The sequence below is a fragment of the Lissotriton vulgaris genome, chromosome 2_1 (assembly GCF_964263255.1).
Source record: "Lissotriton vulgaris chromosome 2_1, aLisVul1.2, whole genome shotgun sequence".
Taxonomy (NCBI): domain Eukaryota; kingdom Metazoa; phylum Chordata; class Amphibia; order Caudata; family Salamandridae; genus Lissotriton; species Lissotriton vulgaris.
The window spans coordinates 406,841,028-406,859,755 of record NC_141687.1 but is presented as its reverse complement, the minus strand read 5'-3'; the positions used below and the strand labels follow the sequence as shown (position 1 = coordinate 406,859,755).

Sequence of the window (18,728 nt, the reverse complement as noted above, 5' to 3'; positions counted from 1 at the left end):
AGTTGAGAAAACCAGGACACATAATTGAACCACAAAAGCAGCAGCAAACTTTTTAATCACAGAAAAAACACGAATCTTTGATTTTTATACCTTGCTTAAAAGTTATAAACAAAGGAAACCGTCACCTGGATGTCCCATTGTTTAAGGAGTAGGTTCAGTCCTTGAACCCCTCTGTCAATATGTAGATTGGTTACTATGCCCCATGGCCACCAAGATAGATTGCTACATAAACAGACTAAACATCTTTTGATTGTAGTAACCAGTTTACATTTTGATCTTAACACTGACCTATTGATGGGCTAGATGTGGAAGCTTTGTACACTCATATCCCTGAAGATGAGAGCTTATGATTCATTGAGAATTTACGAAGAGATGAGGAATGGGCTTCCAATGCCCCCTCAGATTGGATCATTAAACTAACTGAAATAGCTTTCAAGAGACATTTCTTTGATTATGAGGGAACAGTGTACCAAGAGAAACACAAGACTTCTATGGGCAGCACATTTGCTCCTAGTCTGGAGTGCCTCTCTAGCCACAAATTCGAGAAAGATCCCTTTTGGAGTAATTACCCATTTGCCCATAACTTGAGGTTGTGGCGCCGATACATAGATGACATCTTTATCATCTGGTATGGTGATGTCACTAGTGGAAAAAATGTCCTAGGGTGGTTGAACAATCAAAAAGTATTTCTCAAGTTTACCATGAGCAATACTGAGATTTCTTTCCTAGAATGTTTGATAATAGCGGAGAATGGGGTCTAGTGACACGAATATACACTAAACCTACTGAACAAAAATAGACTACTCCATTTTGGCAACTCACATCCACAGTCGCTTAGGGAGAATTTACCAGTTGGTCAGTTTGTCTCGCTCGAGAAGAAATTGCTCAAAGATAGAAGACTATTAAACTGAAGCTGAGAAAAATCTAAAAAAAATGACTGCACCACAATATCCTACACATTTAACTGATACAGCTAATAAAAGAGCAAGGAATAATAACAGGGCAGGATTCTTTGAGGACAAGATAAGAGCAGATAAAAGCCAAGTGATATGCATGAATAGATATAGTAGTGAATCTAACAAAATGAAAAAAATCATCAATGAACATTGGTGAATCTTGACCTGTAATAACTTGAATTTTAAATGCTTTTTCTCCTTTCGAAGTAATGGGAGCTTGCAAGATTTATTAGTGCATATGAGAAACAATCCCACGCCCATGAATGACCAAAAGCCCATATGAAATTTTACAAACGTTATAGTGCACTACACTTGTGGGCAATGTGAGGTATGTCCATTCACCACGCAGAGTAAAGTAATAGACCGTGATATGAAAACTCCTTGAGACAAAGAACACATACTAATTGCAACTCAACTAATGTAGTGCATTTAATTTAATGTCCTTGCAAATTTGAATTAATAGGAATGACGTCTAGAAAGATACAAACACAGATTATTGAAGACAGGAGGAGTAATTTTTGATGCCAGAAAACCTGACCTGTATCATGGCCCGTTACATTGTGAGGAATCACATTGATAAGGACCGAATATGGACAGTCAGAGAAAATAGTATAAAGCACAGTATGAGCAAAATACTATTCGAACATGCACGAAGATGGGTGTACAAATTGCAAACGCACAAGGTTAGGTTAAATGATGAGATACCCCCACACCCCCCTCCCAAAAAAAATAATCAACTGAACAACACAAACTAGCTTTACTCTGAAACATTAATCAAGTATCACACTTAACATATTAAGAACATGAGATAGCCAACATATATACTGAATTAATTATGTCGATTAAGAAGCAGTGTGGAAGTTGTGAGCTACATCCCTCATCACACCCTGGGATATCACATCCATTAAAAAAACAGAATTCTCCCAATGTATAGTTATATAAACAAACCCATGACTTGAGGTGTAATCTGGTTTTTTTCTGGAGAATGCTGGGTCAGCGAGCAGGCTATATTTTGCTTTCAGAATCGCATGAGGTGGTAACTACCTTTCCCATCAATGCCTGCAACGTTGTGACATTATGCACATGACCAGTGCAAGGACGCCATACTCGGGCGGTGGGGCTTGCTGGCAAGGCAGGGAAGAGAGCGTAATAGCAGTGAGCAACTAGGAAGATATTGGGGTCCAACTAGATACCTAGAGGTGACATGGCACCCTTAAGGAAGCGAGTAAGACTTACCTTAAGCAGCACATCAATTATATGAGCATACTAAAAGTATGCGCAGCTTCATAGCTGGCTTTGTGTGTTCTCTATACTTTTTTCGCCACATACCGGCAACAAAAATACAGTATGTGAATAAAGGGGTATGTCCATCCCCTACCTCCCTATGTCACTTATTATTATTCCCAACTAGGGTAAGCAGATTTTAGAGTAACTTATTTATGCTCACTTGAATTCATTGACTAATGAGATTTGCAGTGAACTGCATGGAGTTATCACCAACACAAATGACGGGTTTGACTTTATGTCGCAGTGTCTACATGTTTGGTAATGCATGCTTTGATTTAAATGTTCAAATTCCATTTGAAGGTTATAATCCTCCCAATCTTTCAACCTATACCATACTCGGCTCTGTAAGGATTGCTTCAGAAAGTGATGTGGCGCTAGGCGTTTGTCAAAAGAATTTCAGTATAACATACCATTATCAACATTACACAAAATTGTGATAAAGTAAACTCATTATATATGTTTTCTACCTTCTCTTTTTTTCCTCATAACATAGACTGTTGTGAGAAAATTACCAGAAGGGTGTTTGGTGTATTACATGTTTGTTTATTTAACCATCTTATTACAGTAGGAGAAGTCACATAAAACATTATAAAAAAAACAACCAAATAAATAGGTTAGGAAGCCAGTGATACCGCCCAGTTTGTTTAAAACCGGGGATATGTTCTGGTCCTGATGAAAACCCACGAACCCTTAGAGATGACATACGTCCAAGGGCTGAAACATATTGACTTGGTAGGGAGGTGAGAGGAAATACCTTCCCAATCACACCCAAGACTTTAGATTTTATCTATACCTAAAATAGACAGTGAATGAAAGGGCAACCTTGGTGTTTTTAAAGTGGTTTTAAGACCCTGGTAGACCACTTCGAAAGTGCTCCGTGGAATATTGTTGAGCCCATCCTGTTTTCTAGGGACCAGGATGCAACCCGATGACGAAGCATGCCACTACCAGAGTGGGTGAGGGACGACAAACACAATAACTAAGATTGGTTTTCTACAACAACAAGAAAGAAAAACACCTTAAGACCTCGTAACTCATACATATATATGGAACAGTTGGAATTATTTTAGTAGGACACCTAGAGTGATTGACCTATATGCAGGAGTGTATGTCCTACAAGGATTAACCCATGTAAACATGATGAATGTACGCCTTGAGCAAACTATGGGATGTCCTTAACAATGCCAAGTCCTCATTCTTCCAAAACAGCATCACCTCACTTCAACAACATTAGCAACAACTTGCACACAAACAACCTACTCTTTGTTGCAACCCCATTCATTAATGATTCAACCTTATCAGCTAATGACTGTTGTGTACTTCTCTTGGAAACTCCCTAACATACACAACTGTGACTGCTTCACCGGCCCCAGGGCACATTCTCTAACTATACCAAATCATACTTTCATGCTTAGTCACAACATCCCAAACAGAATGCTTTCCTATAATTAAGGGAGTCAACCCATTCTGGGCACTATGAAACCCTTTTCAATCCTCAGACTTTCAAACATATTAACACCACATCCAGCAATTGTTTTACATCGGACCTATCCATTCCCTAACATCTGACGCATAGCCAACTTGCTTCAATTCTTCAGTGTTTCTACCTCTTTGGATGGTTGTGGGGAGATGAGAGGTCAGCAGTGGGTTTCTTTCAGTCTCTCAACAGCTTTTTTCCTCAAAGTTTCTGGAACTGGTTTTTAGTCACCTCACTGTTTTTCCTCCAACCATCTTTTTAAACCAATCCAATCCTGTTTCTGTAACCAGCACTACAGCGAAATAGCACTATCATGTGTACAAACCTTCTCACCACAGTCCATTTTCTTTCTTCATAGTTTTGGACTTCTCAGATTTTCAGACACTGACACCCACCCAGCTTTACACTCCTTTCCTCTTTAGACTCATAGGCCTAACGTACAAATGGATCACCTCTTACAGCTCCGACAGTTGATTCTCCGTTGTCTACGACTCAAAAGAGATCAACTCCCATTCCTCTACTAATGGGTATACCTCAGTCTTAGGCCGTCCCTTTTTCTTACTCTACCCCACTTTTCTGTCGCATTATCTTTTTCTTGGGGGTTCATCCCATCTTTATGCAGAAGACACTGAAATAGTTGTATCCTTTCCTATTCATACACCCCATCTCCTGTTATGCATCACAAACTTTTGTTGTTAATGGCACCCATCTCTTACTGATACTGTACACTTTCTCACTGTGTGTCAAGGATAGGAATGGGCAGGGATTGACAAACAAATGTCCAGGAATGGCCACAATATGGCAACTATGGGTCCCTTATGTCAGGGCAACCCAAGTTTACTTCAAGTATGCCAACCATTTGTGATGGATCTTTCTCTATTACGACACAAGTAGCATGACAAAAATGGTCAACATGTGTCAATGATGGGCCTTCATTATGTATGGGGATAGCCTAAATATCATCAGTAATGCCTACCATACGAGAATGGCCCTCCATCATGTTAGGGGTATTCAGAAAGAACACTATTATCTATAATTGATGTAAGGAAACTGTGGGTGCTAATGGCAAAGTGTTTTAAATGATATCTCTCTCATTAATAAAAGAGCTAAATATCAAAATTAGATTCTGTGTTATCCATGGGGATTACTCTGTGTTGGCAGCACAACCTTTCCTTCACAACAGGAATGCATGACATGCAACAGCCCCCAGACGAAGAGATGCAACACATTGAATGGCAGCCCGCTATATGGAGCTTCACAATAATTACTGTAAGACCATAAACATTAAAGTATCTTAAGAGCATCCGAAAATTCCTTTGGTGGCAAACTAGTAGAAAGCACATTCATTCTAAAGTCTCAAGTGAAAGTGAATTGATAGCACTTAGGTTATTTGCTTATTTTAATATCATAGAAGCGGACAATAAAAGATGTGATTACTCTCATCTCTAATGCAATAGTTCCTCCTAGCCACCCAAATCAAGTGCTTGCTCCTAATAGACATCACTAATAAAGGTTAACTTACTGCTGTGTCAGAACACTGTATAAGAAAATCATTACGGAACTTGAAATTATTCCAATGTGACCTCGTTCTACCCTTCAAGGTAACAACAAACCTGTACCAACGTTGTAAATGATGCAGCGGGTTTTGAATATGGTGCAGGGTGGCAACAGAAGCCAATGGAGGTCAATTATGATGGGGGTGTTTTGATTCAGAGATGTGCTGCGGTTTGTAGAATGTCCTAGGGGGGGCAATATGGAGTCTGGCGGGCCTCAATGCAGTAACCATACTCTACTTCCAGAACCCAGCTACCTCCCTTATCACTCAATGACTGTATCCTTGCCTTTGACACTGTAGGGGGCTGCTGTGCCTTTTCCTTGAGCCCTTTCGATGACTTTCTTAATGTGCTTCAGTAACCTGTGACCTACTCATCAGCGGTTGCCTTTCTCTTGGATACTCTTCTACTGATACTGTATAGAAATGTACCTAAATCAGTGGGTTCTTGTTACTGTCCTGCTTTAGGAGTGGCCTGTGAACCAGGGCCTTTATATGTACCTAAAAAGTCTCTCTCTCTCTCCTCTTCCTACCCACCCCACGGCTGGGATTTCCTTTTACTTTAATATGTTTGTTTAGCGGCATTGGGGATGCACTGATCTAGCAAGGCTAATGCCATCCAAGCGCAGCCGACCCTCCACTGGTGAGCACTAGGGGCATGATATCTGACTGACCAGGCGCGTGCCATGGTAGACTACGAGATATCAGCCTTTAATTTCATCAGCTCGATCCCAAAATGAATAGACTCCCCCAAAAAATACTAACAAGTCTTTATAGCGGACTCTAAAAAGTGAAACTAACATGCGAGTGATTCTATTCCTCGTGCCTTCACATCAGTGCCTGGCATGGACCTAGAGAGCAACACACCGTGTATGAAACTCTGCCCGGACCACCTGGCTTTCAGATCTCCCTAAAGACTCTTTGAGCAAGATACCTATGTACTGCCTAGAAAGCATAAACAGGATTTGGACTATACATTCTTTCTCTAGGTGTCCATACGGGGTTGTGTTAGATGTACAGAGAAAAGTTCACCTTCACAGCGTCACGTAAATCCGGCTGCTGGTCTCGCACTTTTTTTTTAGCACAAAGGCACCAAAACGTTTACTGTGTTATGCAGAGACTGGTTAAAAGAATAGTGCAACTGATCATACAAAGAACTGTGACAAAAATCGTACCGCTGGTATGTACGTAAAATTCTGCATTTATATGCATCTTGCGGCATATAGGACCCCATTTTCTCATGCATAAAACCGGTTCTGGCTTTTGCACTTTGTACGCAACTATCCAATAGCAAACAATTTGTAATGAGTAGCCTCGGTTTTAAAATATTCATAAATAAGTTTAATCCTAGACACAGTATATTGTCTTTGCTTTATGTAGGCATAATAATTACAACTGAGGGGCGACAGCTAAGCAGTACACAGAAACACAAAAAGTAGTAGATTATTTCTCAGAAATGCAATTATTGTTTTGTATTAAGAAATCCACATTTCAAAAGGTCAAAGGATGCCCTATACAAGATGTGGATTGTGGCAAGAGTCTGATTGTGCCATCTTTTTGGATCATGCCAGGGATCCATTTATGTCTGAACTCTGCTAATGAGCTCAGTTCATGCCAATGTTTTGGCCGTGGTAGGGCATCGAATATGCCAGCAAGTTCATTATGTCAAATCTCTAATTATAGTAGAGCTATAGATATGACAAGGTTCCATTCATGCCAGGATAGTTCCTTAGCTTAGTTTTGGAGTAAAGGTATAGTGACCTTATCTGACAAATGGAACACTTTATCGAACACATTCAGGAGTCCAGAAAGGATAACATTATCTGACCTTTTTCACTTAATCGTATCGTTTAATCCTGGGAAACTCCTTCGTCACACGTGTCTCAAGCCTTTGATAAAACTGAGTATTTACCAAGTGCTATATCAATAACCAACTATTTATATTTTGGTAGTACGTGAACACTGCAAGGCCTTGAACAAGTATAATGTTTAGGATTTTTTTCCAAGTTGTCCATGGATTTATACTAGATCTACACTCCATATTGGCATGCATCTACCACAGATTGAAATTAACGACACCTTGAAGAAAAATGCACTAAAGGTTGTGTTAGTAAAATCGCACAGTAGGTCAGCAATTCCACCTGTAAACTTTGGCAATTTTTTCAAATGCTTTAATATAGTTTATTTTGGCAGCAAACCAGCACTGTTATAGTATACATTCCTAAGGAGATATTACTTACAGGGCAGTTGTGACCGTCACAATGTTTTCAGAGGTCACATGCAGTTTGTATATCTCCTTTTAGCTAGAATGTTAAGCTACTTTTGGCACTAGCCAAACTATACATGTTTTAGGAGGGACTAATTTACTGCATGAACAGTGTCTGCCGAACAGCAATAAATCAGTTCAAGAACATGTTGCTAAATAGAGATGCAACAGTAGGCAGGCCTCCTCTTATGTCAGCACAGATGACAAAGATAGCATCGGCAGGCGTCTTTAAATCTCCACATTCCCTCTTCCTGTTTTCATTTTTTTAGGTCTCTGCTAGACAGCGCTTGCGCCGTCTCTTCGAGACATGTATATAGTTTGTGGGCTTCAGCTCGCCCATATCTGAACTGGGGTGGCTGTGTGAGCTAAAGAATGGTGATGGATTAAACCCAGATCAGTTGACTGGGGGTGAGTGTTTGATTTGCTCAAACGCTCCGTCCATCATCCCCTTTTGTATCGCGTTGTTCGCCCTAAGTTGGCAGGGTATGCTCAGACGTGAGTGCCTTGCTCACTTGGCCACTGGATTCAAGATAGCCTGGCTGATGAGGATTATGAATCCGAAACCGGTCCCAGGATGCTTGTTTCTAGTCCAGGGAAAACATGGCTTGGCAGTTCGGGCTGGAGTGTTCCCATGAGGCACAGGGTCAGACTGATTTGCATATGGCCATGTCTGAACTGGGGTGGCTGAGTGAGCTAAAGAATGGTGATGGATTAAACCCAGATCAGTTGACTGGGGGTGAGTGTTTGATTTGCTCAAACGCTCCGTCCATCATCCCCTTTTGTATCGCTTTGTTCGCCCTAAGTTGGCAGGGTATGCTCAGACGTGAGTCCCTTGCTCACTTGGCCACTGGATTCAAGATAGACTGGCTGATGAGGATTATGAATCCGAAACCGGTCCCAGGATGCTTGTTTCTGGTCCAGGGAAGACATGGCTTGGCAGTTCGGGCTGGACTGTTCCCATGAGGCACAGGGTCAGACTGATTTGCATATGGCCATGTCTGAACTGGGGTGGCTGAGTGAGCTAAAGAATGGTGATGGATTAAACCCAGATCAGTTGACTTGGGACGAGTGTTTTATTTGCTCAAACGCTCCGTCTATCATCCCCTTTTGTATCGCTTTGTTCGCCCTAAGTTGGCAGGGTATGCTCAGACGTGAGTCCCTTGCTCACTTGGCCACTGGATTCAAGATAGCCTGGCTGATGAGGATTATGAATCCGAAACCGGTCTGAGGATGCTTGTTTCTGGTCCAGGGAAGACATGGCTTGGCAGTTCGGGCTGGACTGTTCCCATGAGGCACAGGGTCAGACTGATTTGCATATGGCCATGTCTGAAGTGGGGTGGCTGAGTGAGCTAAAGAATGGTGATGGATTAAACCCAGATCAGTTGTCTGGGGGTGAGTGTTTGATTTGCTCAAACACTCCGCCCATCATCCCCTTTTGTATCGCTTTGTTCGCCCTAAGTTGGCAGGGTATGCTCAGACGTGAGTCCCTTGCTCACTTGGCCACTGGATTCAAGATAGCCTGGCAGATGAGGATTATGAATCCGAAACCAGTCCCAGGATGCTTGTTTCTGGTCCAGGGAAGACATGGCTTGGCAGTTCGGTTCGTATGATATGCATTGCAATCAAAAGAACAATCTGTCCACTACTAGGCTACGACTAGATGACCGCTCCAGTAAGGCCAGGAAAGCATAAAGTAATGGTTGTAAGCATAGGCCGGGAAATATCAAGAGCTTTAGGCTGCACTTGATGGAAGCAGTTACCTCATGAATAGGGCCGTTTTTACGGATTTATACATATAAATACAGACGGGAAACAAGTTTTCCTTTGTCTGTACTTATATATATATATAAACGGAAAAATACGAGTAAATTTGACGCGCTTGGCGCACTGCAGTGTTTCTTTGTTTCCGTACCACACCGCTGTTCTGATACTGGAAATTCCTTCCAGTGACGTGCTTTGGTGTGGACCTATTGGCTCAGGGTCTTCTAGTGACGCCGGTGACCCGGAGCCAATCCTGGTCCTAGCAAAGCGTCACTCTATGGGCGTGCTAACATCTTCAGCCCCACCCTGGGAACTTTAGCCCTTTATTTTAGACGCCTTCCTGTTCTGCATCTCCTGGAGTCCGCCGCTCGGATTTGGTCTGCGCCAGCCCGCCGCCATTAAAAACTACCAATGTGCGTGTACTTGTATGTGGCCTCGTTTCAAAATGCCTTGAAGCCGCTCCTGCCCATCCCACGTATGAAGCGGCCATTAGGAGAAGCCGCCAGGCAGTGCACAGGCCTCCTCCTGTGGACACAATCAATAGCACAGTCACTGCTGCTGCAGGGGGTTATATCTGTGTGCTCACATGCGTTTTGCACATCCGCCAAACCACCCCCCGCACATTTATATGTACTTTGTTCAAAAAGGCATGTTGACCCCCTTGACGATCATGAATAAAGTGCATGTTTCTATATACAGCGCACACATTACGATGGTTTAAGGAATTCCAGCTTGCACCTCAGTTTTTCTTCGGTTTAAAAACTCTGCTAGTTGTAAAAAACACGTTAATTATCTATAGTAGTGTAACATGCCAATTGGCAGTAAAAGGAAGAGTCGCCCCAGCACGTAGCGATAACCTAGGGCGGTATTCTCCAGAATGTTTGATCTTGTGCATGTTTGCCAGACATGCGTGTTTTGCCTTTGCCAGCGGGTAAGCTCGCCACTGCCCACATTTTGCCGAGTCATGCTCACCAGCAGCATTGAGGGTCCCTGTTGCAACACACACACACATGCAAATTAGCAATGCAGCGGCACACAGCTGTCCTCCCAGAATCGAGGCGTTAACAATAAATGTAGCGCAACCGAACTTTTACGTTAGAGGAGTAAAAGCTACTGCGCTCCGCACAGATGAGTGGGTGAAAGGGACTCCATTTGTAGTTCAAGCTGTGTTGCTGTGGGTGTGCGTTTGATACAGTTCGGTTTAAAGTGAGGCGACAGAAGAATGTGCCTTTGTTACAGAACCAGTCCTGAATATGAAATCCTTCATGCAGACTGTTTCACTGTGTCACTCAAATTATGGTGGAAGAGGTGTGGCGCCACGGCTAGGGCGACTGATTCCAGAATCTGGGGATCACGGTTCGATCCCCGGCACCGGCGGCAGATTAGCCCAGCACCATGTGACTCTGGGCAATAGCTTGCTTAATCTTCCCAACGGCCCCCAGCGCCTAGAGACCGTTACGGGTGATTGTGCGCTTTACAAATGTGGATTATTATTATTATTATTATTATAATTGAAAAATAACATGTATGCACCGGAATGCCATACACGCTTTCAAGTGTGCTGCCCAAACGCAGAAAATACACCGTCCTGTGGCATCCCACACTCACTGTCTGACAGAGTAGTTAGACGTGTTTCTGATTAACTTATTATGGGGTGGTCTTCATTTCATTAACAAACCAGAAAGAGCCTCAATGTCCGCAAAGTCTCTTGAAATGCACATGTGCTTGTACTACAATGGGAAAGTTTTCAGATGAAGTTATTGTGTTGACCAATAACAACCGGGCGCTGGTGTGCATTGTCAATTTAAATAAATGCGGAAATATACTAGCTGTAGCAGCGTCTTGCTTGCAGCAAAAATAAATGTGGATAAATACAGAAAAAATGCCCAAAAAATAAATATGGATAAATACAGACGGAAATGGCAAAAAAATAAATACCATAAAACCGGGAGCCCTACTCATGAACAATGCAATATGGGGCAATTTAGGGGTAAATGGCGCTAACATTGAAAAAGATACTCTGCAATGTTGGAGTGGATGTCTGGTGATATTTAGCCTCAAGTGTGGCTCACAGTAGTAATTATAAGAGGCAAAGCAGGATCCCTTTGTGTGCCCCCTGATTGTGGAAAGGACAACTTCCCCAGATAGGTCAAGTGCATAGCCTTCATTCCCGAGGCTGGAGATACAGACATTTATAATTATCAATGCATCAATATTTAGCTTGGCCCTCGGTTTGTGTGTGCAGGGCAAAAACAAAATTTCTAAACGGAGAGATGAAAAGATTCCAGCAGCAATGTGTGGGTGCCTGCATTTTGTTTGCTTAGGGACTTGTACAGCAGAATAAGTTAACGTTTGCTTGCTCCCTGAAGCCATATTCTGACAAGAACTAAGGACAAACGTTTACTTTTCAGTAAGATTATTTTCTTTTTTTTAGGATTGGCGTCTTTTCTAGATTCATATGCATTTGTAAAACCCTTCCCCAGGCAGGTGTTTAGTGCATTGTCGATAGCATCTGACAAAACCATGCAAACATAGGGACGGCGTAATTGGGTATGAATGCATGGTTTCAATATTAACTGAATAGCCTTAAAGGTACTTTCCTCTGCTCCCAAGCATAACTTAAAAAACAAAGTTCGACTAGAGTGCAAAGTGAGACCACAGTGGCAATCTAGACTACAAATACTGAAATACACAGGTTTGGTCCTAACACAGAAGGAGGACATGGTATCTGTTATACAGTAAGAGATGCACAGGTCTAATATAAACAGATATGCTTCAAGTATTAAACTCAGTTACAAATACTTGTATCATCATATAAAACAATGCCCTTTGGGTATTAAAAAGCATCAAGGGATTTCATGAATTTATGAATAGTGGTTTTAAGGCATTTTGGAAGACACATGGAGTCGTAAGCCACAAACGTGTTTCACCAGAGTCACGTTTTGGCACAGTTTTATTGTCAGAAATCACACTCAAGATACACTACTTCCACTCTTGTGGAGATAAAACCATCAAAGCTATACGGTTGGCAAAGTGGTATCAAACCAGCAGCAGTGTCACACACCACACTATTATAAGCCCTACCAATACAGACAGCAGTGCACACATACCACACCCCCATGTGCACGCTACCTCATAATTACCCATTTGGATAGTGAGATATGCACAGAAATAATTTCATCCAACTATACAATCCAAAGAGCACAAAGTCGACACATCCAGCAAAGCACTTAAGAGATTACAATATTTTCAAGATCAAATTCATTTTAATTTCACAGTGATTTACAAAAGACAGTTCGTAACTAAATTTTGAACAATTTCTTTACTAACTTCTCTCAGAGAGCAACACACACACACAATCAACTAATAGTACCCCCAGAAAAGGCACTAGGATTGAGAAAGAGCAACATTGCCATTATAATGGCAGTACCCACTATACAAATGCCAATAACTAATTCTTTAGAGGGAGGTTAATTGCCACTCAGCTGACTCCGCGACTTATGCATATGAAAATTATCCTGATTTCTCCACTTAATGGATCTAAAATGTTTTAAAAAACACACCTAACCTCCTTTGATGCCTAATCATTCTCGGAAGACAAATGAGCTATGCAATCTTCGTTTATATTAACTAATGGTATCAACAAGACTGACATGCAAAATTCACAATTTAAAATGACAAATCGCTAGTCTGCAATGCACCGTGTACAAAATACTCATCCATGTTTCTAAAATGAGAAAGCCATTTTTCTTCCCATGAATGAGTAACTAAAATCTATTATCCATTTTACTATAATTGTCGTGTTTTCTACATAGTTACTAAATACGGAACCACAAACAAGGGGTAAATATGATTATGAGTTCTACTGCATTGGAGGATCATGATCAACTTGAATGATGGGCAATGACAACAGGAAAACATGGTGTCTGCTACAGTGTATGAAGACCTGGTTTGCAAAGACCTTTGGCTGGAGAAACTCTGGATCCTAATGTGACATTTGTCAGGCAAGAAAATACAGGCTCCTTCACCTTTCAGAGAGTTGAATGGGACAATATACATGTCTTAACCGAGACTCCTTACCCATTGGGACGGGCATAGAACTGTAGGCTTGAGATGGCACAAGGCAAGACATAGATCCAATAAGGCCATTGGTGAGGTGCCAAAGATCCCATTTTGCGTCAACTTGGGAGTTATATGCAGCTCTTGCTTCCAATTATACTCTAATTAATCAAATCCTAATGACTACATACTAAATAAAACTTGTCAAAATTCAGTTCTGTCATTAATAGCCTTGTTTTTGATGCCTGGGGAGACAAAGTATATTGCTAAAGATGAGTACATGTGAGCGTGTCACTCAAATTATGGTCCTAGAAGAGACCATGTCATAGAGGATCCTGACTTCAGGGAAGACCAGCTTGTTTTTTCCAGAAGGAATGCAAACTAAGGAGCACTGTGTCAATGGTGCCAATAACAAACAAGATCTCCCGGCACTAGAATGCAGCCGGTTGTAAACAAAGCACTGAGTTTAATACTAATAATGTACACATCACAGGTAAATGTAAATGGATACTTGTATAGCGCACTACTCACCCGCAAGGGTCTCAAGGCGCTTGTACGAATACCGCTGTGGAACCCGTCATGGCTTTCCCTGTGAGGTGTCCACTCCTGGGCACCCCCAGGGTGAAGGCCAGGCATCCTTAGCGTTGTGGGGGCCGTTGTGGAGATTAAGCAAGCTATTGCCCAGAGTTGCAGAGTGGGACTCTTTGATTAGAATAGGCACCGAGGCGAGAATTATCAGGTCCGCGGAATTTTGAGCCCAAGACCCGCCGAGGCGGGGAATTGAACCCTGGTCCCGGGCTAGGCCTCTGCATCAGGGTCTGCCGCTCTAACCATTGAGCCACACTTCTCCACAGGTGAGCAAGTACGTTTAGTTGTGGCATTAAAACTCATAATGGAGGATAACCAGAAATGAATACATTTAAGGCAGAAGAGGACGCACTGTGGAATTCTGTAAAAAAACTAATTTGAGTCAGTGTCTCCAAACTGTTGCCCTCTCTCTATATCCATCTCATGGTCACTGCGCAACCAGCAGCAGTTTAGGTTTGTGTCCAAAAATTCAGTTCCATTTATGAAATTCTCTATCAATGGAATGCTTCACAACTGTTTAGACATCAGCAGGTCCTTCAATTATCTAAAGGCCACCAGAGCATGATCTTTCTTCTAAAACAAAATGCTAGGTCTGTGGAGCTGTTATGCTGTAAAAAAATTTAAATGAAAGGGGTGGTGGTGGTGTACAAAATGCCAAAACTCTTGCTTACTGCAGACATTTTTAAGATTTAATGTAACAAACATACGGCATGTAACAGATGTGGTAGTAATCTACTATTAAAGGGTAATAGGGTTTCAGAATAAATAAGCCAATCATACTGCTTTTGTCAAATCATTCCATTATAAACAAACAAGGGCTATACTATAGAAGTTTTTCCTAGTGAACCAATCAGGTCTATAACCTTTATCATTGGTGCTTCATCCTATAAATCTCAAGTCTATTGTATTGCCCATAGGCATTACAACAAAACAACCACCATGGATACAGTCATAAAAATGTATACAAAATTACATCTGATAACACAAAATACTACCCCTCGTAAGGGTGCCTACAGTGATTATCAGAGGGTAAACCTCCTTGCCCTGTGCTTTGTCAGACAGGGTAACCAACACCAAATCCTTTATCTCCTATAATGATCTTTGATATTCTATGGTACAAAATACCTCTCTGCAGGCTGTAGTAGAAAGTAATAACAAATCACCCATAACTGGTTTTTGACTTTAACATATGTTTTGCGCAATAAATATTTCAGACCTACTGTCTTTATTAGAACGTTTCATAACAGACAGTGAGTCTACTTGCGTTGATCGCAGGCTTGGCACTGCAACAGGTACAGTCATGCTGTACTGAGCATATGATTTTCCACAAGTCAAAAGCTCGATTCAAGCAATCTTTTGCAATGGAAGAACACAATATCTGCCCACAAAAATGCGGTACTTAAGGAAAGCAAGCATAGCCTACACGTCTCCGTTAGTATTACTTTTGAAAGCTCTTTCTGTTGATAATAACGTAAGCCTAAACTTTGCTGTCAAGCCAGACCCAAGACGTATACCCCAGTTTTAACCAGAAAATGTTAAACACTAGGAGATAAATGATCAAAAGTCTACGAAAGGGACAGACGTAACTTGCTCAACTAAGTGAAATTAAAGCTTTATTTAAACAGCATGTCAATGAAGAATATTTAACAACTGGGTTCACACTCAACGCAGACAAGCATTACATTTTGCGGAAACACATGTTTTGCTCCATTTGTTTTTGGCAGTCCTTGGCGCACTACCAATGAAATAAGGATCTCAAATAGAAGCGTTTAATTGAATTCAAGGTCAGAGCCTAAATGCAACGACCCTAACCGGTCTATTTTAACTCCTGGTTGAAGTTCACATATACTGCTCCTATTGCTTAACAGACCCGGCAGTTGAGGGCAATCCATATATTATACTACTTTGAGCCTCACAGATCCCACTAATTGTGGTTTTCTTCTTAATACATTGACCACTCTAAAGAAGATAAAAATCTGCTTGCACACCTGCGTCTATTCTCACTCTCTTCACATTGCTTACGTCAGGGGTGGCTCTAGGCTCATGGTGGCCCTGGGCAGGGAGCGTAGGTAGGGGGCCCCGGAAGAGGGGGTCCGGGTGGGGCAGAGCCCCCCGGAACTCAGGAGGGAGGGGGGAGGGGTCAGGAAGTGGAACAGAGCCAGAAGCCGCCAAATCTCTGCCAGGGGCCGCCACGCAAATATTTATCCATCCTCAGAGGATTATTATATTAAGGATATATATTGGCGTGGCGGCCCCTGGGGTTTGGTGGCCCTGTGCAGGTGCACAGCTTGCACATGCCTAAGGCCGCCCCTGCTTACGTGCAGCAATGCCACCACACCATGTTTAGAGCATGTCTCTAACACTCATGTATCTCACCCAAGATATCCCATAGAGGTCCAACGATAATGCAATGTAAAACATGGTCCTGGTGTGAAACGCTGTTTAAATGCTACAACAATATAATAAAACACTTCTTTGAGAAGAGAACATCACTTACTTCTAATACTGGTTTGTTAGAAGGGTAATTTTCCTCAGACTCGCAATGAACCTCTAGCCTCTTCAGAATCTGTAGAAGAGTACTGCTTGCATATCTATGCCTCTAAAAGCAAACTAACAAGCATTGTGGGATAGGGACGCATCTGAATTTCAAATGGACTTCAGAGTACAAAGGGTGTTATAAATGTACAGCACTATTTAAAAACAAGCATCTGCAATGCAATAGGTCTCGCATTTAAGCAAGTTTGAGCTATTGGCATTGTAAATGACAATGCCTTTTATTTCAGTTTATGTTTTTAGAACATAAATAAAAGGCATTGTCATTTACAATGCCAATAGCTTAAACTCTCGCAAATGCGAGACCTATTGCATTCCGAATGCTTGAAGCCATCGACTAGTAGCTCCTGTCTCCATGGCCCCTGAAGAGCTCCTGTTTGCTACGAGTTAGATAAACAAGCTGGGGGACACAACTGTGCACGATAGACCTTCCTGCAGTAAGAGAAACTCACTAAAGAAAATAGTGCTTACAGACATGCCAACATTTACGAAGGACAATGACACAAGCCAATGGCAAATATGGGCGGAGAGTGGGCGGGGCTTCAACTACATACTTCAATACAGCATGGCTCGCGGAGCAGCGCATGTACTTGCTAGGCTCGACCTAAAAATATCCAGGGAATCCAACAATGGCACGGAAGGGGTTACACTTCAATTCTGGATAACCTTAGGTAATTCAGCAATCAGCTTCTTAGAAATTATTGAATGTTTGTGTCCGTTGTTAAAAGTGCTGAATTCATTACAAAAGTCTCTGAAAATGTGTTTACTTTTTAATTATCATTTTGTATGTTGTGCACTTCACTTGGCTAGTTCGTTAATGACCTACATTTTCAGATGGTTTGGGAACTTTATACTTTTAATATACTTTGCTTGTCTGAATGTTAACTTTCTGGTTATTTATAGGTAACTTGCGTGAAACCAGCCTTACCTGGGTTTTGGCTATAAAAGGGGCCTCCATTCATCTGGTTTTGAAGACTCGGTTGTGAAGAGATGGATGGGGGGCGTCTGTAGGGCAAGGATCCACCTATAGTTGGAGGAGTGTGCCGAGACACTGGTCTATTCATACTGTAGAATTGAGCAGGATGACCTGATTTGGGATGAAACGGACAAGACAATCACTTACAGATGCTAGGGTTTCTTTGTAAACATTTCTTTCAAGATAAATGTAATCTCTTCCTGTGATGACCATTAATATAAATCAATGTTCTATTACAAAGCAGGCAGTGGGTGATATAGACAAAAACAGTTCTTTAACCTTGGATTAAGTTAGGATAGCTACCTCATTACCAATTCAGCCACTGCTACCAATTTCTTAACTGAGCAAGAGTTACATAGCGAACTCCACAGGTAAAAATATAGCTGGTTGCTGATCACCAGCCTATCTACCTCTGCTGCATGGACCAGAATAACAGTGATATTTCAGATTTTTAGTAGAAGTTTGGCTTTGCTAGTTGGCCATTTAACGTGTTAAGCTTTACTTTAGAAATGCACAGTAGTTTTCCTTTTGAAAAGCGAGGACTCGTCATGGTTCATATTATATGATGCCCTGGGGCAAAGTAACAAATAGTTTCTGACCTGTCGGTATAGTTTTGCAGCTTGAAGAATTTTCTGGATTTACATGCTGTGCATTATTCCACTATCTAGTGGTTGGAACCGGAATTGTAGTATTTCTTCGTTTACTATTTTCTTTTTGGGTGGGCGTCGACATACCACCACGCCATCTTCGTATTCTTTTTTTGCACTTTTTATTGTTCCTTCTTTTTATATATTTCCTACGGTCTCATCTTTCTGGCGGAGGAGGGTGGGTTCTCTATTGAATCCAGAAAATTCTTCAAGCTGCAAAACTATACGGACAGGTAAGAAACGATTTGTTTTGCAGCATGAATCTTTTCTGGGTTCACATGCTGTGCATAGATTTTGTAGCGGTTTGCTAGTACAGTGGTGGCTGGGTGGAAGATGAGCGTTGGTTTGTGAATAGATGATGTAAGACCTTTTGTCCCACTTGTGCTTCCTTATTTATTTGGATGTCCACACAGTAATGCTTTGTAAATGTGTGTATGGAAGACTACGTTGCAGCCATGCAAATGTCCTGAATTGGAGTGTTTGCCAGAAATGCGATTGTAGATGCCTTCTTTCTTGTCTAGTGAGCCCTTAGCGATCCTAGTAATGCTTCACCTGCTTGCTTGTGACATAATTGAATAGTTTGTACAATCGATCTGGCGATGGTAC

General features: G+C 41.7%; 1 protein-coding gene across 6 annotated transcripts in view; it reads right to left on the bottom strand.

The window, feature by feature from the left end:
- Window positions 1–18,728, bottom strand: part of ABI2 (abl interactor 2) — an 868,092-nt gene that overhangs the window by 148,337 nt on the left and 701,027 nt on the right. For all 6 annotated transcript variants that reach the window (XM_086955293.1, XM_086955294.1, XM_086955290.1 and 3 more), the window contains one exon: window positions 17,428–17,586. In XM_086955293.1, coding sequence (XP_086811419.1) covers window positions 17,428–17,586 — 159 coding nt within the window. The remainder of the gene's footprint in view (window positions 1–17,427; window positions 17,587–18,728) is intronic.